This window comes from Oryctolagus cuniculus, chromosome 14, assembly GCF_051225735.1.
Source record: "Oryctolagus cuniculus isolate XC-2025 breed Fujian yellow rabbit chromosome 14, ASM5122573v1, whole genome shotgun sequence".
Lineage (NCBI taxonomy): Eukaryota > Metazoa > Chordata > Mammalia > Lagomorpha > Leporidae > Oryctolagus > Oryctolagus cuniculus.
In genome coordinates this window covers 90,273,519-90,300,924 of record NC_142880.1, presented here as the reverse complement: position 1 = coordinate 90,300,924, position 27,406 = coordinate 90,273,519, and the positions used below count along the sequence as shown (strand labels likewise).

General features: G+C 50.9%; 1 protein-coding gene across 8 annotated transcripts in view; it reads right to left on the bottom strand.

The window, feature by feature from the left end:
• OCLN (occludin) overlaps positions 1-27,406 on the bottom strand; it is a 62,622-nt gene that overhangs the window by 16,348 nt on the left and 18,868 nt on the right. For 6 of the 8 annotated variants that reach the window (XM_089313279.1, XM_070056831.2, XM_008262318.5 and 3 more), the window contains exons 3-5: positions 23,835-24,510; positions 20,539-20,700; positions 401-546 (exon numbers count right to left, since the gene is read on the bottom strand). In XM_089313279.1, coding sequence (XP_089169405.1) covers positions 401-546; positions 20,539-20,700; positions 23,835-24,510 — 984 coding nt within the window. The remainder of the gene's footprint in view (positions 1-400; positions 547-20,538; positions 20,701-23,834; positions 24,511-27,406) is intronic. The other 2 variants (XM_089313281.1, XM_089313282.1) reach the window with 2 other exon arrangements.

Here is a 27,406-nt window from a genome sequence, read left to right as displayed (position 1 = left end):
CCTGCACCCCATGGGAGACCAGGAAAAGCACCTGGCTCCTGGCTCCTGCTATCGGATCAGCGCGGTGCGCCAGCCGCAGCGCGCCAGCCGTGGCGGCCATTGGAGGATGAACCAACGGCAAAAGGAAGACCTTTCTCTCTGCCTCTCTCTCTCTCACTGTCCACTCTGCCTGTCAAAAAAAAAAAAAAAAAAAAAAAAAAAAACCTGACCCATGCTGGCCTTCCAGGCAGCCCCAGTCTCTTTAAGCGAAGTGCAAACACTGTAGCACAGAAGTCGATCTCCAGCTTATGCATGCACTACTGGCTGGTACTTTTCAAAGAACGTGGCACAGATCAATAGTTGGTCTTAAACACGTTCGTTTCTAGGATCCTCCTCCCATGCTGTGGGAGTGGCTACTTACGGCGGCGTGGACTTGTAGGACTCTGGATACGGCCTCTTGCCATTCACTTTGCCATTGGACGAGTAGGCCACGGAACTGTCCACTCTCTCCACGAAGTCGGAGGGTGGTGGAGGCATGTCTTGTGTGCCTGCAGACACGTTTTTAACCTAAAAAACAGGCCCCAGAGACAGTTACTCTTTATCCCACCGTAATTTAAAGGGGAAAGAAGTTTAAATTATCATCTATAAAATATCCAGAATTTGCCTGGCTGATTAAATACTGTTAACCTGCACTGACTACCTTTTTATTAGTAGCAGTAACAGCCAAAGCAGTATTTTTATAAACACATAAACAATGCCACAGTTTAACAGGACCAAGAAGGAAAAATCCCACCTGATAATCACCCTGATGCAATCAGGTAGAGTAACTATCCACATATGGAAAACCAGCTTTCAGTTCGGCTGTGCTGGGTATGGGCCGGAGCTGAGCGGAGTTCTCACTCCTAACAAGTTCTCAGTAACGCTGGTACTGCCGTCTGGGCAACACCCCTAGGAAACCACTGATCTGGGACAGAGGACACTGCTGGTTCTACTTAATCCATTCACTGCTGAATGCAACGTTAAAGCCACAGAAGAAATTGAGAAGTCCAAACTAGCTTCTGTGAAACCTCTTTAAAAACAAAGAAAGAAAGAAATCTGTTGTATTTGAAAGGCGGAGCAACAGAGAGGGCGAGAAACAAAGAGATCTCACATCCACTGGTTCACTCCCCAGATGGCCACAACAGCCAGGTCTGGGCCACCCTAAGCCAAGAGCCAGGAGCTCCATCCTGGTCCACCACCTGGGTGGCAGGGGCCCAAGTACTCAGGCCATCTTCTGCTTCTTTCCCAGGTGCGTTAGCAGGGAGCTGAATGGGAAACAGAGCAGCCAGGACTTGAACCAACACTCCTTTATGGTATACAGTGTCCCAAGTGTTTAAACTGATGTGACACAACTCAAACCCCTGCTAAAGATCTTTTCTATTTTTAAGATTTATTTATTTATTTGAAAGAGTTACAGAGAGCAGCAGAGACAGAGAGAGAAAGAAGTTTTCCACCTGCTGGTTCACATCCCAAATGGTTGCAACAGCCGATCCGCAACCAGGACCCTCTTCTGGGTCTCCCAAAGACTTGGACCATCTTCCACTGCTTTTTCAAGTGATAGCAGAGAGCCGGATTGGAAGTGGCAAAGCCAAGACTCAAACCGGCACCCATACGGGATGCCAGCACTGCACCGGCCCCAGATCTTTCTTTTTTTAAGATTGATTTATTTATTCTGAAAGTCAGAGTTACAGAGAGAGAGTGTGTGCATATGCATGAAAGAACTTGATTTTCTATCCACTGATTCATTTTCCAATGGCCACAACAACCACAGAGAGACCGAGACAGAGAGAGAGAGACACAGAGGAGGGGGACATATCATCCACTGGTTCACTTTCCAAATGTCTGCAACAGCTGGGGCTGGGGCAGGCCAAAGCCAGGAGCCAGGAGCTTCAGCCGAGTCTCCCACACAGGTGGCAGGAATCCAAGTACTTGAGCCATCACCCGCTGTCTCCAAGGATGTGTGTGCATTAGCAGGAAGCTGGAATCAGAGCACAGCGAGGGCTGGACCCCAAGCACTGCAATATGGGATGCAGGTGTCCCAAGCAGTGTCCCTGTAGAGCTGTTTGGATGTGGAATGACATGGATGATGAGGTATCACGTTCACCACGCTGCCTCTGAATATGGAAAAAACTCGGAAGATGCTGAATTCTGGAACTGAGGCCATTATGTCCAATCAAATAATCTATATAACAATGTGTGGGTGACAGCACTTTTTAAGATTTATGCATTTATTTGAAAGGCAGAGTTACGGGGGGTTGGGGGGGGAGAGAAAGAGAGAGAGAGAGACAGTGTCTTCCATCCGCTAGTTCACTCCCCAGATGGCCGCAATGGCTGGAGCTGTGCCGACCTGAAGCCAGGAGCCAGGAGCTTCTTCTAGGTCTCCCACATGGGTGTAGGGGCCCATGGACTTGGGCCATCTTCTACTGCTTTCCCAGGCCACAGCAGAGAGCCAGATTGGAAGTGGCACGGCCAGAACTCAAACCAGCACCCACATGGGATGCCTGCACTGCAGGCGGTGGCTTTACCCGCTATGCCACAGCGCTGGCCCCTGACAGCACTTTTAATTGGATTTTTTTGCTATTAGAAACCCTTGCAATTAGGATTGGCATCAAGTCTCCCTGCAGTATGCACGCCTCACCTCTGAAGTTTCTATTCTTCAAAGCATTAAACAGACTGTGGCTCTCCTATCATAGCAACAGCACACACCAAGGGATCTGCCCGCCCCTCCAAGTACACAGAGGAATGAGCCTGTTTCCCTTTGCAAGCGGAATTGGCAGCAACTGCAAAGCCAGTGGGTGGGCTTCCAGGGAGTGTGCTTAGATCCCAGGCAGGGGGCCTGGGTGGGAACCATTCTCTGTTCCCACTGAATTCCTTACAACAGGGCACGGGGCCAAGCTCTCCGGCCAACCATGCCACCGAGTCAAAGGCCTGCTCAGATTCCGGAGCCTCGTCAGAATTTTAGAAAACTGGCTCCTTAAAAAAATCCATTTAACCTGTGCAGGGCCTCTGCCCTCCCAGCAGCAGATTCAGCAGAGCCTGGGTGTCTGGAGACTTCTGTCTGGAATGCCCTTCTGCTTTGTTTGCCAGTTAAACCTTAGCTGGGTGTGGCTCAAGTGCCACCACCTCCTAGAGGCCCCGCTGCTGGGTGAGGCACCAGCCTGCCTCCTACCTCCCCATACCTGTACCTACACACCAGCGGCCAGAGTGCTAGTGCTGTGCCAAACCACCACGGCCGGCTCGCGGAGAAATGGCTTGCCCACCTGTCTCTACCTTCAGGAGACAACGGGCTGAACCTATGTGCCAGATACGAACACGCAGATCTGTGCTAGGCGCGACCTCACAGGTCAACACTGCTCCTGCATGAGCTGTGGCTCAGGGAGCTGGAGCTTTCCTAAAGACCTTGACGGGGGAAAGCAGCCACCGGGCAGGGCAGCCCCGGCTTTGCCTCCCTGAGTCTCCCAGGCCCCGGAGCGCCTGGCACAAAGGAGAGCCCAGGGTGAGCTGCTTCAAGGTTCCCTCCCTGACTGTGCGCCACGAGGAGCCGCTCGGAGCTGACCTGTATCTAGCTCCAGAGTCAGGAGAACGGGACTCACCTGGCCACCGACTCCACTCCCAGCACCAATCTTTCAGGACCTGAAACCTCTGCACAGGGGCTGGCGCTGCGTCAAGCTGCCACCTGCGACACAGGCCTCCCACAATGCAGTGCTGGGGTGAATCCCAGCTGTTTGGCTTCTGACCCGGCTCCCTGCTAACACGCCTGGGAAAGCAGCAGAAGATCCGAGGGCTTGGGCCCCTGCACCCACGTGGGAGACCCGGAAGAAGCTCCTGGCTTCGGATCAGCACAGCTCTCTGCTGTGGCCTGGGAAAGCAGTGGAAGATGGTCCAAGTGCTTGGGCCCCTGCCACTCATGTGGGAGACCCAGAGGAGGCTCCTGGCTTCGGCCTGGCCCAGCCTTGGCCACTGTGGCCATTTGGAGAGGAAATAAAAAAATGGAAGACTTTTTCCTCCCTGCCCCTGCTTCTGTCTCTCTGTAATTCTACCTTTCAAATAAACCTTAAAAAAAAAAGTAAATTTTGGTACATCAAACCAATGGGGAAAAATTTTCAAAAAATGCCTCAAAAAATATCCCAAGGCAGCGCTCCCTTGAGCAACAATCACAAAAAAAGGCACTAGCATCGTTGCTGGGCAAGGATGATCCAACCCCACAAGAGTTTCACAAGAAAGAAAACAGAAAACAAACACACCCCACCCAGCAGTGACTCAGAGATAAACAACCAGCAGTCCTCAAACACGCTGAGCAGTGCACACTGGATTTGTAAGACAAGGTGGAAAGCCATTTTTTCCCCTTTTTATGCCCCACTCCCCGCTGCCACCTAACAAGCTGAAATGTGGCTGACTGTAACTCTTTCGTGGCACCCACGCAACGTGAGCACACAGCTGGCAGCGGCTGCTTCTGGGGGACCGTGCCCCGGTAGGTACCAACAATTTCACAAGGAGTCCCCAGCTGGCTTTTCCCAGCAGGCCAGAGGGATTTACGAGTTTCACCGTCATTACCTATCCCCAGCCAGCGACACAAGACAGTGTGGCTAGGGGTATTTACGCAGAAAACTAACAAGAGCGAGACATACCACCTTAAGCACCACACAAAGTTTCTGAAGCTGCAGAACCTGAGAAAGACAAGTGAGTGTCCTTCTATACAGTCTATGCAGCAGTCAGCGGAACAAGGCGGGGTGAGACGCAGCAGGAGGATTTGTCTCAACCCAGGCAGGAGATGAAGCGCGAGTTTCAGCCTATGGCACTGGCTTTGCTGCTGAGAAGCAGCGGGGCGCCGGGCCGCGCCGGGCTGGGCCGGGCGCTGCAGAGTGCAGAGACCCGCGTGGGGTGGGCTGTGGGCCGCACTGCCTTTCCCCAGGGCGTGTTTCCGAAGTGCTGCCCTACTGGTCCCACCCTGCGGCTGGGCTGGGCTTTGTGCAGGGAGCCGCAGGGCCCCAGGAGGCTGGGTGGGGAAAGACACTCCCGGAACCCAGGGATGCCTGGGACTCCTCTGATTCCAGTGCTCAAGGAGCGCGACCCCCAGTGCAGGGGACACACAGGCCCGCTAGGAGAGGAAGGTCAAGATGGCTTCACCAGAGGCGATTATGGTGAGGGCACATTTTCATTCAACACGTATTATGCTCATTCAGACGGCCTCTGATTACGTCACTTGTGAGGAAAAAAAGACCTCTGTGACCACATGTAACCCTCCTTGGGGAGCTCGTGGGGACAGCCTACGTCCTGAAGGACACCGCGAGGAAGAGGAAAGGCTGCTGCTTTGGGCAGCTCAGGGGCTCGCCCAGGCCGCTGGGCCTCTGCCTTCCTCCCCCAGACCAAGGCGTGCCCCGCCCCCATGGTCCCTCTGCAAAGGTCAGCCACGGCCCAGCGAGTAAAGCCGCCACTTGCAGTGCTGGCATCCCATAAGGGCACCAACCGGTTTGAGACCCGCTGCTCCACTTCTGACCCAGCTCTCTGCCGTGGCCTGGGAAAGCAGTAGAAGATGGCCCAAGTCCTTGGGCCCCTGCACCCGCATGGAAAGACTTGGAGGAAGCTCCTGGCTCCTGGCTTCAGATCGGCGCAGCTCCAGCCGCTGCGACCAACTGGGGAGTGAACCAGCAGATGGAAGACCTCTCTCTCTCTCTCTGCCTCTCCTTCTCTCTGTGTAACTCCAACTTTCAAATAAATAAATAAATCTTTAATAATAATAATAATAATAAAGGTCAGCAAAGTTGTAGGTCACATTGAGAGGAAACCATCTCTCCCCCAGAACAGTGTGGGGAAACCACTTGGCCCCACCTAAATCGATTTCAAGTGCCACCTGCAATTAGCAAAAGCAAACCCTTGTCCTCACTCCAGGCTCACACACACAGGAGTCAGGCTGGCCCTGCATCCAGCTCCAGCCACGAGACAAAGCCATGGCAGGTCCACGTGCTGCCTGTCCGTCACGTGCCTAGCAGGCCCAGCCTCGCTTCGTCACCCTGCTGCCTGGGGAGATAGATGGTCACTCTTCCCAAGCTGGAAGGTTGTCCACTTGCCCAAGGCCACAGAGAAGCAGCGGTGGAGCGGGGCAGGAACCCCAGCCCGCCTGGCCCGTGCAGGGGTGACACGCTGCCCCCTCTCACCTGGGCTGGGGACTCGGTGGACAGAGGCGGCCGCCCTCTGGGACCTGACGTTCCCCGCCACAGGACATCATGTGAGGAGCACAGCTTTGCGAGAGCGGCTTCTGATGAGCGTGTGTCAGCCCCAGGGAGCGTACAGGACATCCCCCTCGGAGGGGAACAGAAAGGCCCTTCCTGTGCGGGGGCCCTCGGGAGGGGCAGGCTAATCTCAGAGCCCCGTCTCCAGCTGCACCACAGCCTGCCCGTCCACCTTCACTTGGGCCCAGCAGGCAGTGCTCCAACTGGCTTTTCCTGTTTTCTGACATTTCAGATGCTCCCCCCAACAAACGCCTCAAACTGCTTCCAGAAAGTTCTCTGAGACTTTTCTCCACCTTTGACACTGAAGGCAGAAGCTCCGGCACATGGGAATCCCATGAAGGAAGCCGGCGCAGACTGGCTTGAGAGGATCTGATTAACTAAGGTTAGTCAGCGGGCTCTGACCATCCAGCAGATGCACTGCCTCCGCCGGCCCCAAAACCACCAACGCAAGAGTGCACCAGCAAGGACCGATCCGGAAACTCCCCGAGGGGCTGAGTGTTATCAGAGCTGTGCGTGAGGCGGGCGGGCACCTTACACCCACTGGGTGAGCCCATTCTATCTATGATCTCATTCGTGGTGCCTTGTTCCAGATATGGCATCTCTCGCCAGGCCTTGGCAGGTGCGCAGAACAGCAGGGGACGCCTCCGTCCTCACAGCGGTGGGCGGGGTATCGCCTGCAGTTCCAAGCCCCCTTCAGGTCACCCCAGCAGGCAGGGCAAGGCTATCATAGTCTAAACAATGCAGAAAAGGCCCCGGGTGCTAAGCTGTGAGTTCAAATACTATGGGCTTGCAGTGTGACAGAGGCAGCCAGGCTGCAGACCAGCAAAATCCACACGACCTGCTCAGGCCCCACCCTGGCCTGCTGAAGCAAACACCCCAGGGCCGGGGCCCAGCCAACAAGCCCTCCAGGGGATTCCACGCTTGCCAAGGCTTGACACCCACCGGTGCAGGACACCAGATTTTACAACCCGGCCTTGTTCAGATCACTGCACCTAGAGTTCACCTTGCAACAGTAGCAGTGCCGGCAATCTAGGAATTGCTGCTTTCAGAGAGCCACGAGACAGGCACCCGGCCTGTCTCAGTGCCCTGCCTGTCCTGCCACCTCTGTCCATCCACAGACAAGGCTTCGGGCGCTCCACGCTGGCTGGTTCAGAAAGTCAGCGAGAGTTCTTCCAGTTGCACACGGCATCACGGCACCCAGGGCACAGACACCGCGACCCCGCCCAGGGTGGGAGCCTGGGCCAGCAGTGGTCTACAGCCCACAGAGAAAGCCTGCCCTGCCTGAAAACAGAACCGCTGTCCCAGTTCCCGCGGGCATCTGTTGCGGAGCACCAGCAGGGCCTGCCCAGCATACTGACTTCCCCATGCACATCCGCGCATGCGGAGAGAGAAAGCGCACCACCCGCACCACCCGTGCGGAACATTCCTTCTGACTGCAAGCTTGCGGCAGAACGGCTGAGAGCGAGACTAACTTGACCTGCAAACCCGTGTGACATGGACGGGGTAATCCAAAAAGTTTCTGGAAAATGGAATGAAACTTATTTTGGTGCAAAAAAAAATTTTGAAACCATATGTACAAGAGGTCTTCAAACAGTTCCAGGATGGGAGACTTGGCCTAGGAGTTAAGACACTGCCTGCTTTAGTGGAACGCCTGGGCTTGAGTCCTGGCTCTGTTTCTGGTTCCCGTCTCCTGGGAAGCAGCAGGTGATGGCTCAAGTAGTTGGGTACCTGCCACCCACGTGGAACACCCAGACTGAGTTCTCGGCTCTTGGTTTGGGCCTGGCCCAGCCCCAGCTGTTGCAGGTATAGGGTGAGTGAACCAGTTGATGAGAGAAATCTGTCAATTAAATAAAAGAACTTATTTTACAAGGAAAAGTATGTGGATAATATCTACTATGGAGAGAGTCATGCATGGATTTCAAAACTTTTTTACACCCACTTAAATTTATCTGAATTCCATTTTCCACAAACTTTTTTATTTTTAAGGATTCGTATTATTTATTTGAAAAGCAAAGTTACAGAGGCAGAGATAGAGAGAGAGATAGAGAGAGAGATCTTTCATCTACTGGTTCACTCCCCAGATGGCTGCAGAGCTGCGCCAATCCACAGCCAGGAGCTAGAAGTTTCTTCAGGGTCTCCCACACAGATGTAGGGGCCCAAGGACTTGGGCCATCTTCTACTGCTTTCCCAGGCCACAGCAGAGAGCTGGATCAGAAGTGGAGCAGCTGGGACTTGAACTGGTGCCCATATGGGATGTCGGTGCTTCAGGCAGCGGCTTTACCCATATGCCACAGCACCGGCCCCCACAGACATCTTAAACTCCCTCCATACTTAACTTTGAGTATGCTTACCCCAGCTCTCTCACTCACGTGCATCAGAGCAAATACTAACAACTACTATTCTAGCTAAAAGTTACTGTGCTGGCCCTGGCCTAAGCCTTCTCATTGTTAGAGTGCATCTATGAAAGCAGATTTTATTTTCCCCATTTAGGGAAGAGAAATCTATTAAGTAAACAGACAAAACCGCCTCGGGGCAAAGTAACTGTCTTCCTTGAAGGTGACCTTCCGCAGCAGGACCACAGGCGACAAGGGTGAGGCTGGACAATCAGAGCTCTACTGCCAAAACGAAGGTGTGAGAGCACTGAGAAGTACTGGCTGCCGGACTGGCTCTCGGGCTCAGCCTCCAGTGAGCTCAGCAGGGTAGATCCCCTGACCTCACATGTGAAATTCTTTTCTGGGGAGGCCGGCATTGTGACACAGCAGGTTAAATCTCAGCCGGTGATGCAGACATCCCGGCATTGAGACACAGCAGGTTAAATCTCAGCCGGTGATGCAGACACCCCCTATGGGCGCCTGGTGGAGGCCCAGCTGCCCTCCTTCCAAGGCAGCTCCCTGCTAATGCACCTGGGAAGGCAGTAGAGGATGTCCCAAAGCCTTGGCCCCTGTACCAGCGTGGGAGACCCACAGCTCCTGGCTTCGCATCGACCCATCTGGGGAGTGAACCAGGGGATGGAAGACCTGTCTGTCTCTCCCTCTCTCTATCAAATAAATAATTTTTTTGTTTTAAAATAAAGACTTGGAGAAAATTTTTTTATTAACTTTACCAAAAACAAATTGGGAGCACCTGAAACTGAGGTTCTTGGCTTTAAGTCACTGCTTCACTCGTTCGGTCACTGAAGGCATCAAGAAAGTCTAATCCCCAGCACAGAGGCTTCACCATCGACCCTCACTGTTCACTGGGGACGTGTGTGCTTCCCCAGGCTCAGGCTTCACCCCGGAGAAAGGGAGCCGCGTGTCGTGGTATTCACAACGCTCCAGAATGCCGGTGCCACCACTGGCACTCCCACTGCACTGGCAGGACGAACACCTTAGACCGTGTGCCGGGCCAGCACTGTGGCGCAGTGGGTAAATCTAACTCTGGCAGTGCCAGCATCCCATATGGTCACTGGTTTGAGTCCCAGCTGTTCTACTTTGGATCCAGCTCTCTGCAATGGCCTGGGACAGCCGTAGAAGATGGCCCAAGTGTTTGAGCCCCAGCACTCAAGGGGTGGTAGTAGGGAACCGGAGGAAGCTCCTGGCTCCTGGCTTCAGATTGGCCCAGGTTCAGCCGTTGGCAGCCATCTGGGGAGTGAACCAGCAAATACAAGACCTTTCTCTCTGTCTGTCCCTCTCTCCCTGTAACTCTACCTCTCAAACAAATCAATAAAATCTTAAACAGAAAAAGACCTCCTCGGCACAGGGAAGGAGCACCTCTCTCCTAACTTGGGCTTGTCCTATCTGTAACGGTGAGTCACCTGTAGAAAGTACACTGATCACCCAACAGACTGCACCACCTCAGAACCAGGCCTCATAAAAGTGCACCTTTACTCCGTCATATCTCTGATCAGACTATCAGAGAAACCAGCTGAGTTTTGCCTCCTCAGCAACTGTCCAAGTGTAGGAAGCAGACAACCCATTAGGCCAACAACACAAGCCACTCAGAAAACAAGGCAAGATGACAGCAAAGCACTCTTACACGTTTGATTAGCAGACATTATTATGAAGTCTAACACCTACAGTAGCTGGAAAGACTACAGAAGGGCAAACGTCCGGCTGGCATGGTGGCGCAGCAGGGTAAGCCACTTCTTGCAACACCAGCATCCTGTATCTGAGTGCTGGTTCAAGTCCCAGCTATTCTTCCTCCAATCCAGCTCCCTGCCAATGCACCCAGGAAAGCAGTGGAAGACAGCCCACGTACTTGAGCCCCTGCCACTCATGTGACAGACCCGGATGGAGTTCCTGGCTCCTGGCTTAAGAATGACCAGACACAGCCACTGAAGTCACCTGAGGCGTGAGCCAGCAGGTGGAAGCCCACTTGTGTGTGCACGTGTACACACTCTCTGTCTCCCTCTCTCACTCTTTCGAATAAATAAATGAATGAATCTTTAAAAATATATGTGTATATAAATGGGTAACTTTGGAAAATAAGTTGGCAGTATCTCATAAACATGCACATTCATAACTCTACACCCTGGGAGTTCCACTGCTAGGTTCATACACAAAAGAGGCTTGGACAAGCATGGGTGACTCAAAAACGTTCACGCTGGATCCAGTAATCCAACTACTACATTTGTAACCACAAGAAATGAAGGAGTCTTTCAAAGAGACATCTGCACTCCACACGTACCGTCGCACTGTTCTCAATAGCCAAGACACAGATCCACCTACAAGCCCATCAACAGATGAGTGGACAAACAGCATGTGGTATACACACACAATGGAATACTATTCGGTCATAAAAAATGGAATCCAGTCATCTGTGTTAGATAAACTAAGCCAGGCACAGGCCCCAGGCACAGAGGGACCAACACCACACATTCTCTGCTGAGGCTGAAAAGCTTATCTCACAGTTAGAGTAGAACAGTGGTTACCAGGGGTTGGGAAAGTTAGGAAGGAGAGAGGGATACAGAGGTTGGCTAATGCGTACAAAAAAAGAGAGATGTTCATGTCAGTGTTGCTAATATCCAGAACTTCAACAGGAGACTGAATAAAGCGTCAGAAAACGCTATAAAGCAGAGGCTCACAATGCTAATACAAGGTGGGCTCCAGCCATGCTCAAGAACGTGGGTGAATCCTGTTACCTTAGTGTTGAGTTAGGAAGGCAAGTGCCAAGATGCTACATGAAGGGACACTTTCTGGGAAGTCAAAAAAAAACTTAAAATGAGGGGCTGGTGCTGTGGCACAGTGGGTTAAAGCCAGTCTACAGTTCTAGCATCCCATATGGGCACCAGTTCAAGTCCCAGTGGCTCTTCTTCTGATCCAGTTCTCTGCTATGGCCTGGGAAAGTGGTGGAGGGGGGCCAGAGCTCTGGTGCAGCAGGTTAATGCTCTGACCTGAAGCGCCGGCATCTCATATGGGTGCTGGTTCGAGACCCGGCTGCTCCTCTTCCAGTCCAGCTTGCTGCTATGGCCTGGGAAAGCAGTAGAAACGGCTCAAGTCCTTGAGCCCCTGCACCCACGTAGGAGACCCAGAAGAAGCTCCTGGCTCCTGGCTTCAGATCGGTGCAGCTTCGGCCACTGTGGCCAACTAGGGAGTGAACCAGCGGATGGAAGGTCTCTCCTTCTCTCTCTGTATAACTCTTTTAAATAAATAAATAAATCTTTAAAAAAAAAAAAAGAAAGAAAGCAAGCAAGCAAGCAGTGGAGGGTGTCCCAAGTGCTTGGGCCCCTGCATCTGTATGGGAGACCTGGAAGAAGCTCCTGGCTCCTGGCTTTGAATCAGCCCAGCTCCGGCTGTTGTGGCCATTTGGAGAATGAACCAGTGGATGGAAGACCTCTCAGTCTGTAACTATGCCTCTCAAGTAAATAAATAAATAAATAAATACGAAAGGAAGGAAGGGAGGGAGGAATATAACTAGAATATTAAGCATGGACCAAAGACAACAATGTCATGAACCAAAAACTGGATTGATCTGTATCTGTGCACTTAATGTCCGATTTATAAAACAGGTAACAAAGATATTTTTTCCCCAAGGGCTTGTTGGCATGGAAATGCTCAATTAGGTTCTATGCTGGCTTTGTCACCCACAGTTGACCCTAGGCATGTGAACGAAAATGCACTCTATTGATACAAAAGCAGATTTAACTTCAACATCTAATTTTCTACCCTCTAAACATACTATCATACACATACTGTAAGAAAGTGACTTGGGGCAGGTGTTGGGCTAGCAGTGAGGACACCTGTGCCCAATTTTGGACTATCTGGGTTCTAGACTTGACTGGCTCCTGACTCCAGCTTCCTGCTAATGAAGAACCTGGGAGGCAGAAGTGATGGCTCGAGTAATTGCGTCTCTTAGACTCACAAAGCAGACGTGGACTAAACTCCCAGCTCCCAGCTTCAGCCTGGCTCAGCCCCAGCCATTGCAGAGATCCGGGGAATGAACCAGTGGACGGGACACCTCTTCAACCTTCTACCTCTCCCTCTCTAAGCAATAAATAAAAATTCTTAAATAACATAAACAGATAAACATATGCCTAATCACAAAATTTTTAGAAATGAAACTCAATATTCACTTAGTAAATTGACAAAAAGACTGATAACATCTAGAACAAGAAAAATGCCAGGAAATAGGCAATTCCATAAACCACTCAGTAGAAACTGCAAAGCCTTTAAAACTTGGCACCACACAACAAAATTTTAGATATGCACACCTGATGACCAGTTCTAGAAATCTATCTTATACAAACACTAGCAAAAGTACATAAAGATATGTGTAAGAATGTTCACTGCAGTGGTATCTACGATAGTAAAACAAATACCAGCAAGAGTACATAAAGATATGTGTAAGAATGTTCATTGCAGTGTTATCTGTAATAGTAAAACATGGAAGCAAATTAAAACATCCACAATTAGAAGAACGAAGTGTGGCATAGTTATCCTGTGTAATACCACACAGCTGCTAAAAGCATTTGATAAATGTATATGGAGAGACTTGGAAAGATGTCCACAAAACAAAGGGAAATTTTAAAAAAGCAAACGCAAAGCAGTATGTACATTATGGTTTTATTTTTTATTTAAAAATAACAGATTATTTTAAAAGGATACCATTATCACACGAAAGGTATTATTCTAAATATCTTCCAAATGCTAACCCACTGGAACAAGCTAGGAGGCAGGCACCAGCACCACCCCTACTTTCTACTTTCAAAGATGGAGGAGACTGAGGCCAAGAACAACAGACCCTGCCAGGTCTCACGAAAGTAAAGGGACAGGCTGCGTCTGCCCCAAGCTGTGTGGCTGCACGCAGCAACACTGTGCTCTACAAAATCAAGCTGTGTCTGCATCTGTACACAGAAGGGGGGTGGTCCACATCCCACCACTAAGCACCGGTGTTGAGAAAAAGCCCACTGAGGGGCACTATGGGAATGGGTCTTAGAATGGAGGAAGCTGATGTCCACGCTGTGGCGAAGTGGGTTCTGCTGCTGCCTATGACACCAGCACCTCATATGGGCACCGGCTGGAGTCCTCTGCTCCATTTGTGATCCAGATCTCTGTTAACGTGCTAGGGAAGGCAGTAGCAGACAGTCCAAGTACTTGGGCACCTGCACCCATGCAGGAGACCCAGAAGATGATCCTGGCTTCAGTCTGCTCTAGCCCCGGCCGTTGCAGCCACTGGGAAGTGAACCAGCAGATCAAAGATCTCTCTCTTTCTCATTCTCTGCCTTTCCTCCCTCTGTAACTCTGGCTTTGAACTAAATAAATAAATCTTTAAAAAAGATAATCAAGAAAGCTTTTATCTTGCCAAAAAATATACAAAATGAAAACACAGTATCATGCAGATCCAACAACATAAATGAGCCACAGATCCTAGGTCAGGTGGACACAAAAGCACACAGTATACAGTTGAAGAGCAGGCAAAATGACTGATGTGATAGCAATGAGCTGCCACTCTCTGGGGACACTGCCTGAGAGGCACATGGACCCTTGGCACTAGTACCTGGACCACAGGACTATCTGTGCAAAATTCCCCAAGCCGCCGGAGCTGTGGCACAGCTGGTTAAGCCTCTGCAGGTCCTGCATCCCGTATGAGCACTGTTTGAGTCCTGGCTGCTCCTCTTCCAGTCCAGCTCTCTGCTGTGGCCTGGGATAACAGTGGAGGATGGCCCAGGTCCTTGGGCCCCTGCACCCACGTGGGAGACCCAGAAGAAGCTCCTGGCTCCTGGCTTCAGATCGGTGCAGCTCCATTGCGGCCATCTGGGGAGTGAACCAGCAGATGGACGACCTCTCTCTCTCTCTGCCTCTCTTTCACTCTCTGTGTAACTCTGACTTTCAAATAAAATAAAACAAATCTTTTTTTAAAAAAGAATTACACACTGTATTTTTTTAAAGGTTTTTATTTATTTATTTGACAGGTAGAGTTACAGTCAGTGAGAGAGATAGAGACAGAAAGAGAGGTCTTCCTTCCATTGGTTCACTCTCCAAATGGCCGCAACGGCCGGAGCTGCGCCGATCCGAAGCCAGGAGCTTCTTCCAGGTCTCCCATGTGAGTGCAGGGGCCCAAGGACTTGGGCCATCCTCCACTGTTATCCCAGGCCACAGCAGAGAGCTGGACTGGAAGAGGGGCAGCCAGGACTAGAACCAGTGCCCATATGGGATGCTGGTGTCACAGGCAGAGGATTAACCTAGGGCACCATGGCGCCGGCCCCAAATTATACACTGTATTTCAAAATCACTGTAATAGGTGTCGGTACTATGGCATAGTAGGCTAAGCCGCCGCCTGCAGTGCCAGCATCCCATATGATGCTGGTTCTAGTCCTGGCTGTTCCACTTCCAATCCAGCTCTCTGCTATGGCCTGGGAATGCAGTGGAAGATGGCCCAAGTTCTTGGGCCCTTACACCTACATGGGAGACCTGGAAGAAGCTCCTGGCTCCTGGCTTCCAAATGCCAGCTCCGGCCGTTGCTGCCATCTGGGGAGTGAACCAGCGGGTGGAAGACCTCTCTCTCCTGCTTCTCCCTCTCTCTGTAACTCTGTCAAGTAAATAAATAAAATCTTAAAAAAAAAAAAAAAAAAAAAAAAGCACTGAAGTATCAACTGAAGAGGACAGAATTTTCTGTATACTTCACTTTATTTTCAAAATTCCCTATACTTACTTAGATAAAATACATTTTTTATTCACAAAGCAACTAGATCTGGGGCTTGAGAGCCTAATAAAAAATATCAATGGGGCTGGCGTTGCGGTGTAATGGGTTAAGCCACTGCCTGCAATGCCAGCATCTCATAAGGGTACTGGTTTGCATCCTGCTACTCCACTTGCAATCCAACTCCCTGCTTATGCACCTGGAAAACTCAGCAAAAGATGGCCCAATGCTTGGGCCCCTACACCAACATGGGAGACCCGGAAGAAGCTCCTGGCTCATGGCTTCAGATCGGCCTGGCTCCAGCCTTGCAGCCATTTAGGGAATGAACTGGCAGATTGGAAGAGTTCTCTCTCCCTCTCTCTCTCTAATTCTGCCTTTCAAATAAATATCTATAATGTTAACTAGAAGAATCTTAAAACATTTAAAATACCATAATGCTAGCACACACTTCGCGGTTAAAAAGAACCAGGTTAACAACCAAATAATGTGCAAACATGGAGACCAAGACATCCAGCAAGAGGAGGAGCAAAAACCTTAACAATCCCTAAGGCAGAGAAACCACTGCATTAGGGATATGGAGACGGGAAATTGGAAAATTGCCAAGTGTTCTCACCGATGATACGAAAGTCGAAACCTGCTAAGAACTGTGACTGCTCAATGGCTTCCAGTGGCCCCTGGACCCCACGCCCCTGCTTCTCCCTCTAGGAGCTTAAAGAGCCCTCCTGGCCTCCTCCGCTGCTGTGTCTGTCCAGCAGGCCTGCATGGGCTCCACACGCGGAGACCAGCCGTCCGGTCTTCCTTGTCTGCTAGGCTCAGGCCAGCCCAGGGAGCTGAGTGTGAGCAGGGCACGAGAGGAGACTGTGATCTCATTCCTTAACTTCCTTTTCCCCGACCTCCCCTTCGACCTCATGTCAATCCTGAGGCTGGAAGGCTTGGGCAAGCTGGGCAGCATCCCCACCAAACTCCACTTTCTGGTGCAAATTTTAGCTAAAGGGTGTGGAAGCTGTTTAGGGGAGGCAGGCTGGGCAAAAGGGTAGAGCTGGTGAAGAAATACCAACTGTCTCCCGGGGAAGCTGGAGGGATGCTACTTTCCTTCCACTGTCAGTTTTTACCTCCAGAGACCAACCAGAACTGAGCTTCAGTGACAGGTCTGGCATGGTTGCTATGATTAAAGCTACATACATTCTTTTTTTTTTTTTTTTTTTTTTTTTTGGACAGGCAGAGTGGACAGTGAGAGAGAGACAGAGAGAAAGGTCTTCCTTTGCCGTTGGTTCACCCTCCAATGGCCGCTGTAGCTGGTGCGCTGTGGCCAGCGCACCGCGCTGATCCGAAGGCAGGAGCCAGGTGCTTCTCCTGGTCTCCCATGGGGTGCAGGGCCCAAGGACTTGGGCCATCCTCCACTTCATTCCTGGGCCATAGCAGAGAGCTGGCCTGGAAGAGGGGCAACCAGGACAGAATCCGGCACCCCGACCGGGACTAGAACCCGGTGTGCCGGCGCCGCAAGGCAGAGGATTAGCCTAGTGAGCAATGGCGCCAGCCGCTACATACATTCTATAACCCACTAAGTTATTCAGCACTCAAATCCAGGCGCAAAGCTCACCCGCTGCTGCCCCTCTCCAGGTCTCGCTTCTGCTAGTCCGCAGCCTCTCCCGATACCTCTCAGCTCCCTCTGTTTATTAAGCAAGCCCTGATGTGGAGCCAGGGATGGCGACGGGGGTTTGCATCCCTGGGAGGAGAGCCTTGGGTAGGATCTATTTTTCTAATAACACCTTGCCTTCTGTCACTTGTCAGCTTTTGTCCTCTGCCTCGAAGGCTGAGGTCAGTTCATGTTCTTGGGGAAAAGGGAAGGCTAAGGCTGTTTGTGCTGCAGAAATAAAATGTTTATTTGCTTTACCACACCCCCCCCAAAAAAAAAGCAAAAAAAAAAACTCTTTTGATGTGCGTCTGCTCTGGGGGATTGTAATCCTAAAGTTGCTTTTAAAATAAAATTACAAGGAAGTGAAATTGATTAACTGGATGGCTAATTACAGAGAGGCAGAAACAGAGAGAGAGAGAGAGAGAGAGAGAGATCTATTTGCTGGTTCACTCCCAAAATGTCCCCAACGGCCAGGAAAGGCTGGAGTCAGAGTTGGGATCTCAATCCAGGTCTCCTCTCTCAGTCTGCGTCAGCAGGATGCTGGAATCTGGAGCTCCACATGGGATTTAAACCCCGCACTCCAATACAGGACTTGGGCGTCTCAACCAGCAGGCCAAATGCCCACCCAGCTACTGGGCTTTAATAAGGTAGCAAGACTCCAGCCCTGTTCCGGTTTGCACAGCGGGAGTAACCAGCATGAGCAGCTGTTAGTTTAGAAAGCACCGTCCACCCAAAGCAAGCATTATTGGCTACATGGGGCGTATCTTGTCTCAGCGCTCCACAATTAATAGACCACAGATTGTAATCCTGACTTAGTGCAAGTAGTTCATTCCGAAGTCTCTCCCATTATTTTCAATGGAGAGTATTTTGAGGATATTAATTCATAATGAATGACCAAAAGGAAGAAAAAAAGCACCCGTCTGTCCTGCACTGTCAACGGATGGTTTAGACAGACTCAGTTCCCCTGCAGCAGTGACAGGTCGGAGTGAAGCTGAGCACAAAGACCCAGGCAGCAGGGAAACAAGACCTCCAGGACGCACTGGAAGTGCCAACCTGAGGAAGGCCCGGGAACAGGGCACTGAGTCAGGAGCACGAACTCAGGCAGGTGAGCGGGAGACTGAGGAGAAGCAACAGCCCTGTGGCTAAAACCACCTCCCAGGAGACTGCGTTAGCACACACAGGGTTAACCGCCTCCCGCGACACCACCATCCCATATGAGCATTGGCTGGAGTCCCAGCTGCTCCACTTCCCATTCAGCTCACTGCTAAGGCTCCTGGGAAAGCAGTGGAAGATGGTGCAAGCGCTTGGGCACTGCCATCCACCTGGGAGACCTCGATGGAGCTCCTGGCTCCTGGCCCAGCCTGGCCCAGCCCGGCCCCCGCCCATTGCAAGCATTCCCCAACAACACAATTCAAAGAGCCCTTCCCAGGCATTTCAGCTGGGGAAACGGAAGGGGAGGAACAGAAATGAGGGGCACACAGGTGACTATGTATCACACAGAACATGAGTCCCGGGGAAACCAACTGTCTGCTACTGCACACGTGACGGTCTCACTCCCCGGAAACATCGGCTACTCCAGACAACCACCGAAGGTGCTGGGAAACAGCAGTCCAGGGGTTCAGGAGCAGTCTGATGAGAACACCGCCTCGTTAAAGTGAGGCCGTCCTTTCTGCTCGACCGTCACCATCACCACCTGCGTGGCCGTCTTCTGCCGTATCATCAGAAGCACCCAGAACTGATCACACCTTCACGACAACAGAGTCAGGCGGGAGGCCAAAGTTCCCTGGCACCAGGCTCCCCTGAGCCGGGTGTTTTGTTTTTAAGCCTCTCGAAACCTTAAGTAAATAAATCCGTCAGCCAGTGAAAACCGACACACCCAGAAACTCGGCAAAACACTTACTCTGCGGTTCACAATGCACCGGCCCAGTCCCTGCACAGGCAGCCCTGCACGGAGCCATGGCTCAGTGGACAGTGCCCCCAACACCCTCCCCCTTCACGGGCGCCAAAAGGAGGCCTCTTTGTTTTAAAATTTATTAATTTATTTGGGGCTGGAACCGCACTCACTAGGCTAATCCTCCACCTGCGCCGCCGGCACCCTGGGTTCTAGTCCCGTCGGGGCGCCGGATTCTGTCCCGGTTGCCCCTCTTCCAGGCCAGCTCTCTGCTGTGGCCAGGGAGTGCAGTGGAGGATGGCCCAAGTACTTGGGCCCTGCACCCGCATGGGAGACCAGGAGGAAGCACCTGGCTCCTGGCTTCGGATTGGTGCAGCACGCCAGCTGGGATGGCCACTTGGGAGTAAACCAACGGAAGGAAGACCTTTCTCTCTCTCTCTCTCTCTCACTGTCTAACTCTGCCTGTCAAAAAAAATTAATTTATTTGAAAGGCAGAGGGACAGACATGGAGACACACACACAAGAATAAAGAGAGACCTCCCATTCACTGGTTCTCTTCCCAGTTGCCTACCACAGCCCAGGCTGGGCCAGGCCAAAGCCAGAAGCCATGGAGTCCACGCAGGTCTTCCACAAGGGAGGCAGAAATCCAAACACTCGGGCCGTTATTCACTGCCTTCCCGGTGCATCAGCAGGAAGCTGGGTGGGAAACAGAACAGCAGCACTCACACCAGCACCCCCTACAGGCTGGGCGAGTTCCAGGCAGAGGCTCAACCTGCCCGCCCTGCAGGGGCTGGCGCAGGGACACGCCACACCCACCCTGACTCTCCTAGGAAGACAGCTGTCCTTCTGCCCCTTAACTAACTGGGAGAAACTGAAGCCCGTGGTTCTGGATTTCCTAATCTGCCCACAGGAAGGAGGAGCCTTTGGATGATCCGAGTCTTCACACAGGCCAGCAGCTTCCATCCTCAGCCCTCCCACTGCACTCCCACTGGCCAAACTGCACCTGCCCTGGAACCTCCATATTCTCCACTGACCTTCATGGCAGCCAATCAATGTGGTCAAAGCAGCTTGCTCCCAAAGCATGCTGAGAGAGGACTTCTGAGAGCCAAGCCATCGCTGCAGACACCCTGACCACAGAGACGCTCACGCAGGAAGTATTTCTGGAGAGAATGACTTCCTGGGCTTTCACCCTATAGGAAGGCTGGGAAGAATAAAAAGTATATTCCCACCCTCACCCCAAAAAAACCTAATCTCTCCTTACTATCTCGTAGGTGAAGGCCAGTGCAGAGGCTTGCCCCAGGCTGCCGTCCAAAACCACTCGTGCCGATCTGCACCCAGCACACCACCCTGGGCGAGTGTCTCCTCCCACACGGTGAGCAGAACACAGAGGGGTGAGAGGAAGAAGCTGTTCTGGCTTCTCAAAGGCCCTTGTTCGTTACGTTTCAGAGCCTAGATCCACTTGAAAATGGAAATGTGATTTTCACTGAGGAGTCAAACAATTTCCTTCACCTCACGCTCTCGAAATCCTTTGGTAAAAATCAAAGCGACAACTTTTGTAATGTACACAGATGATAAATCTAACACATTACCAAAAATGGAGACCAACCTGGGGCTTAAAGAAAGATTGGAAGTGCTTTCACACTTACCCACTCTTCGACATTGGGGGGCTGCTCGTCATAAACGCGCTCCTTCTCCCACAGAATATTGGATTTGTCATAGCGGTCCATCTTTCTTCGAGTTTTCACAGCAAAGAAGATTATTAAAGCAAAAGCCACAAGAACCAAGAACCCTAGTACAATGGCAATAGCCTGAAAAAGGATTAAAGATATTGGCAGGATTAGATTGTAGTTGCTTACTTAATGGCAATTCAACTCGGTACAAACTGTTAACATCCTTATCTAGCTAGGAACCTACTGCTAGGTGTCTGTGGTTTAATTCAAACCGAAGCACAGAGTTCCACTTTAGACGAATCCAAAACTCTCACCCACATCAACCGGGCTGAGGCTGGACACACACACACACTTCAGTACTCAGAACAAGCTTCAGCCAGGTGCTGTCCTCAGCCCTGAAGAGCTGTAGAGGTCTGGTCCAAAACCTGCGCTCCGAGGGCCATGTTTTATAGACAGATGAGACGGGCCAGTCCACTCACTCTGCCATCGGTATGACAATAATGGGCTTAACAACACCGTTCTGGGAAGTAGCTTTCGATACCCAATCACGCTTACAGTCTTGTTCCTAACGCATCACTTGGCAGATCATTTGACGATAAACGTAAATTTCAGTCTGCAGGGGATGTGCCTTCCCGTGAATGACAAAGATAGTGCTAACATAAAGCAATCGGACAAGGATCCCTTTGGTCTGGCAGGTTCTCTGAGTCCTGTGGGCGTGGGCAGCTGAGACTTAGCACAAAGAAACTTCCTGCAGCTGATGGTGCTGCAGCGTCCAAGGTGTAGTCCGTGGTACACTGGCCTGGGAGGAACTTGACACTGAAGCAGGTACAGGGACCGCCCTGGATCCAGCTGGTCACCTGACTGTGACAGTTCTTTTTCAAAGAACACAGGTTTCAAGTAGCCCAAGGACTACAAGGGATGGGGCATAGTAAGATAAGAGGACCAACCCCAGTCCCTATCTACTTATCGCCTCTGAATGGCGACAACAAACATTCTGAAAACCTGTGTCTGCAGACCACAGTCCACCTGCAAAACAAGGGTGGACAGCTACTAGAGAAGCTCCAACTCCCAAAACAGTGACTCACTCAGATAAAAGACCGGGAATCCCTGAGTCAGTGGAAGGAAGAAAAAAGACACCAAAGACTTGTACTCAGAAACATATCAGGTGCTAACACAATTAGGATGAGTCCCAGGTGCAGAGGGACAGTCTCAACTCCACCTGCATACCTGAATCACTTGGGCAGCTTAATGAGCTCTGAAAACCACAAACACTCTTGAAAGACATTAAAGACCACCTACACAGGGGGAAGGCGCCCTCCCATGTAAGTGGACTGGGAGAATCGCAATCATAAGATGACAATTTGAAGGCTAATCCTCCGCCTTGTGGTGCAGGCACACTGGGTTCTAGTCCCGGTCGGGGCGCCGGATTCTGTCCCGGTCGCCCCTCTTCCAGGCCAGCTCTCTGCTGTGGCCCGGGAGTGCAGTGGAGGATGGCCCAAGTACTTGGGCCCTGCACCCCATGGGAGACCAGGAGAAGCACCAAGCTCCTGCCATTGGATCAGTGCGGTGCGCCGGCCGCAGCGCACCGGCCGCGGCGGCCATTGGAGGGTGAACCAACGGCAAAGGAAGACCTTTCTCTCTGTCTCTCTCTCTCACTGTTCTCAGCACAGACAGTTAATACGAGTGAGTCCTGGTGAGGATGCGGAGAAACTGGAATCCTCACACATTTCTGCTGAAAATATAAAACTACAACCTCTTTGGGAGAGTCTGGAAATTCCTCAAAAGGTTAAACAAAGTCATTATAAGACCTTTAAATTCTGCCTTAGGTTTATACCCAACTTAAGAGATATTAAAACAGAGGTTCAGCCCAAAACTTCTAAATGCCAGTCAATTGATGGATAAATAAAATGTGGTACATTCACACGCAGGGAATATCAGTGAGCAGAGAAAAGGAACAAAGGACTGGTACATGCTATACCATCGATAAACTTTAAAAACACTATGCTGGGGCCGGCGCCGCGGCTCACTAGGCTAATCCTCCGCATGTGGCGCTGGCACACCAGGTTCTAGTCCCGGTCGGGGCACCGGATTCTGTCCTGGTTGCCCCTCTTCCAGGCCAGCTCTCTGCTGTGGCCAGGTAGTGCAGTGGAGGATGGCCCAAGTGCTTAGACTCTGCATCCACATGGGAGACCAGGAGAAGCACCTGGCTCTTGGCTTCGGATCGGCGCAGCGTGCCAGCTATAACAACCATTTTGGGGGGTAAACCAACGGAAGAACGGAAGGAAGACCTTTGTCTCTGTCTCTCTCTCTCTCTCTCTAACTCTGCCTGTAAAAAAAAAAAAAAAAAAAAAAACTATGCTAAGTGAAAGACACCAATCACAAAAAGACTATGCATTGTGACACTGTACTCATAAAATACCTAGAACAGGCAAATCTACAGAGGTAGGATGATTAATGGTTGCCTTGGGCTAGGGAGGGTTAGGGAAATGAGAGTGACTGCTGATTGGCATGGGTTCCTCTAGGGACAGTGAAAATGTTCTGAAGTTGTGGCGATGGCTGCACAATTCTATGAATACACTGGAAACCACTGAATTCTTCCTTCAGTGGGAGAATAACATGGTATGTCCATTATACCTTTTTTTTTTTCAAAGATTTATTTATTTACTTGAAAGTCAGAGTTACAGAGAGAGAGAAGAGGCAGAGAGAGAGAGGTCTTCCATCTGCTGGTTCACTCCCTAGATGGCCACAACGGCTGGAGCTGAGCCAATCCGAAGCCAGAATCCAGGAGCTTCTTCCAGGTCTCCCATGTGGGTGCAGGGGCCCAAGGACTTGGGCCATCTTCTACTGCTTCCCCAGGCCATAGCAGAGAGCTGGATTGGAAGAGGAGCAGCCAGGACTAGAACCGGTTCCCATATGGGATGCCGGCGCTTCAGGCCAGGGCATTAACCCACTGCGCCACAGCGCCGGCCCTTTTTTTTTTTTTTTTTTAAGATTTATTTATTTATTTGAAAGGCAGAGTTACACAGAGAGAGGAGAGGCAGAGAGAGAAAGGTCGTCCATCCGCTGGTTCACTCCCTAGACGGTCTCAATGGCCGGTGTCCATTATAATCTTAATAATGAGAGCCAGCCCCTTCCCCAGGCTCTGACTTAAATTAGCAGTGGGGCCTTGGCATCAGCATTTTTAACAAGCTCTCAGAGTGACTCTTTTATATATCCCAAGCTGACAGTCTCTGATCTAAGGATAGGGCAAAAAAGCAAAACACTCTTCATACCTCCTGGGGATCCACCACACAGTAGTGATACAAATATTGGTCCACGTAGAGACCCGTCATTCCAGGCGTGTAAAACTGGTTGCAGAGAGCATATATCTGTGAGCCATACATAGATCCAGAAGCCTGGGCAGTTGGGTTGACTCCCATTATATAGACAATGGTGGCAATAAACACCAGGACGCCCAGGATAGCACTCACTATTATCACAGTCAAGTAGTATCTTCTTGTTCTGGAAATTTCAGATCTTATAACACTGGTAACAAATACCACCAAGGCAAAAATGAAACAAAAGGCAGCCATGGCCAACAGGAAGCCCTTGGCCGCTCTTGGATCCGTGTAGCCTCCATAGCCATAACCGTAGCCATAACCATAGCCATAGCCACTTCCATAGCCACCAAAACCACTTCCGTAAGGGTAGCCCACACCACTTCCCAGTAAGCCAGTTCCGTAGGTTCTGTCCCAGGCAAGCGTGGAGGCGACGCAGGCAAATATGGCGATGCACATCACGATGATGAGCATAGACAGAATCCGAATCACTCCTGGAGGGGAGGTCCATTTGTAGAAGTGAAGAATTTCGTCCTCTGGGTAAAAGGAATAGGCCGGCTGGGACAGCATGGGCCGAACGTGCATCTCACCACCGTACATGTCATTGCTCGGCGCGTAATGATTTGGCTTGCTGAAATGCACACAGAACAGTTTCAAGTGAGCTTTGTTATTACTAGACCAACGGAATGGATAAAGCAGCAGAATAATGTAAACCATTAATAAATAGTACTGGCATTACTGCCCCCGAACAGTACCGGTAACTGTGATTGGAATCAACCAGAAGCCTTGGTGAACACACATTACTGGCCCCCGTCCCAGAGGCAGGCTCTGCAGGTCTGGGGTAGGAACACAACAAGTGACGTGGGGATTTCTGGAACTAGGACCCTGGCAGTGCTGGTGCTGTCAACGTGTTCACCATATGGTGCAAGACCAGAGCTTTCAGATACAACATCTGCCGTGGCCTATCCAGGGTCATGTGCAGTTCTGATAACCTCACTATCCCACTTGAAAAAGCACATCCGGGGGTGAGAGTCTGGCACTGTGGTTAAGACGCTGCCGGGGATGCCTGCATCCCGTATCAAGGTTCCTGGGTTCAAGTCCTGGCTCTGCGCCCAATTCCAGCCCCTGCTAATGCACACCCTGAGAGGCAGCAGGTGACGGGTCAAGAACTTGAATCCTTGCCATCCAGGTGGACAGTCTGCATTGAGCTCAGGACTCTGACTTCAGCCTGGCCTAGCCCAGACTGCTGTAGGCACTCAGAGTGTGATGGAAGACCACTCGCTGCTTCTGCTTCTCAATGTCTGTCTCTATTTCTTTCAAATAATTAAAAGTTTAAAAAGCTCATTCAGGGATGGGCCTTCTGGCACAGTCGGTTAAGCAGCAACTCAGAACACCTGCATCCCATGTCAGAGTGCAGGTTCAAGTCCTGGTTACGCCATGCTTCCAATACAACTTTCTGTTAATGTGCTTCGGTGGCAGCCAGATGACAGCCCAAGTACCCGGGTCCTTGTTGCCCACAGGAGAGATCCAGACGGAGCTCTAGACTCTTGGCTTCAGCTTAGCCTGACCCTAGCTGTTGCAACCATTTGGGGAGTGAACCAGTGGGTAGAAGATCCCTCTGTCTCTCTTTCTGTCACTTTGCCTTTCAAATAAATACATCTTTATAAAAAATTTTATTTATTTGAAAGCAGAGTTACAGAGAGTTAGAGAAAGACAAAGAAAGAGAGATTTTCCATCCACTGGTTCAGTCTCCAAATGGCCACAATGACTGGAAGCCAGGAGTTTCTTCTGGGTCTCCCACGTGGGTGCAGGGGCCCAAGCACTTGGGCCACCTTCTACTGTTTTCTCAAATACATTAGCAGGGAGCTGGATTGGAAATAAAGCAACCAGGACTCAAACTGGCACCCATATGGGATGCCGGCCCTGAAGACCATGGGTTAACCCACTGCACAGAACACCAAACCCTCAAATAAATAAATCTTTAAAAAAAAAAAGTAAAAAGCACATTCATTCATTTATTTTTCTAACAGCTGTTCACTGGAGTTGCTGGGCTTCTATGTGCTAGGGAATGGGTAAACAACAATGAACACGGTGATCTTCTCCACAGAGCTGAGCCTTTGTCTAGGACCTAACATAAAAGAATTAAGCAGGCAATCACTACAGGACCTACAGTTACAGTTATGAGAAGAGCTACAAAGTAAACCCAATATGCACTGAGAGCTATGAGGGTAATGCCTAATTGCTCCCAAGACAGCATTTTGGTGTGTTGGGTAAAGTTGTAGCCTATGATGCCAGCATTCTACTTCCAACCCAGCTCCCTGCTAATGCACCTGGGAGGGCTGCAAAGAATGGTCCAGGTGCTTGGACCCCTGCTGCCCACGTGGGAGACCTGGATGGAGTTACTGGCTCCTGGCTTCAGGCTGGCCCAGACCTGGCTGTTGCGGCCAACTGAGGAGTGAATCAGTGGGTGGACGATCTCTGTGTCTATGTCTATCATACTGTCCTCCAAATAAATATTTTCAAAAAAATAAATAAAAACTACTTGCTCCAATGAGGGCAAAACTCAATTCCTTAACTGACCTCAGCCCCTTTTGTTTCTGCCGTCACTTTCACACGTGACCTTCCTCATTCGAAGCCAGCCATCTTAGTACTGGCTGCTGCTGCCCTGAGAATTCACACGATCTGAGCATGAGAGTGAGAATAAGAAGGAGCTGAAGAAACCAGAGAGCGCGCTGACAGGTGGTCTTTGAAAAGATCAAGCATCCTAGCTTCACAACATAGTGCGCTAGGACATTTGGTGGTCTCTGGGGTCTGTGAACAGCGCGGTCTGAATGTCGAGAACATGTATTTTGCACACAAAAGCAACTATTTTTCTAAGGTACACAGTCAGGGATGGGATTTTTTTTTTTTTTTTTTTTTTTTTTTTTGGACAGGCAGAGTGGATAGTGAGAGAGAGAGACAGAGAGAAAGGTCTTCCTTTGCCGTTGGTTCACCCTCCAATGGCCGCCGGGGCCGGCGCGCTGCGGCCGGCGCACCACGCTGATCTGATGGCAGGAGCCAGGTGCTTCTCCTGGTCTCCCATGGGCTGCAGGGCCCAAGCACTCAGGCCATCCTCCACTGCACTCCCGGGCCACAGCAGAGAGCTGGCCTGGAAGAGGGGCAACCGGGACAGAATCCGGCACCCCGACCAGGACTAGAACCCGGTGTGCCGGCGCCGCAAGGCGGAGGATTAGCCTAGTGAGCCGCAGCACCGGCCAGGGATGGAATTTTTGGGACACAGTTAACTTCAGATCTACCCAACAATTAACGTGCAAGTTTCACCTATTTGTGGGGGGAAAAAAGGAATAAATATACACAAAAATATAAACCTAGACCATCCTTTGAAGCAAGCACTAGAAACTGGTGGCAGTAGTCACCCCTGCTGAGACAAACCGTCAGCCTGCCAAGTGCAGAGGAAAACACAGTTCTCACCGTAATCCTTCGGTGCAGTCTGAACGCACCAGTGTGCACATTTTTGAAAAACAAAC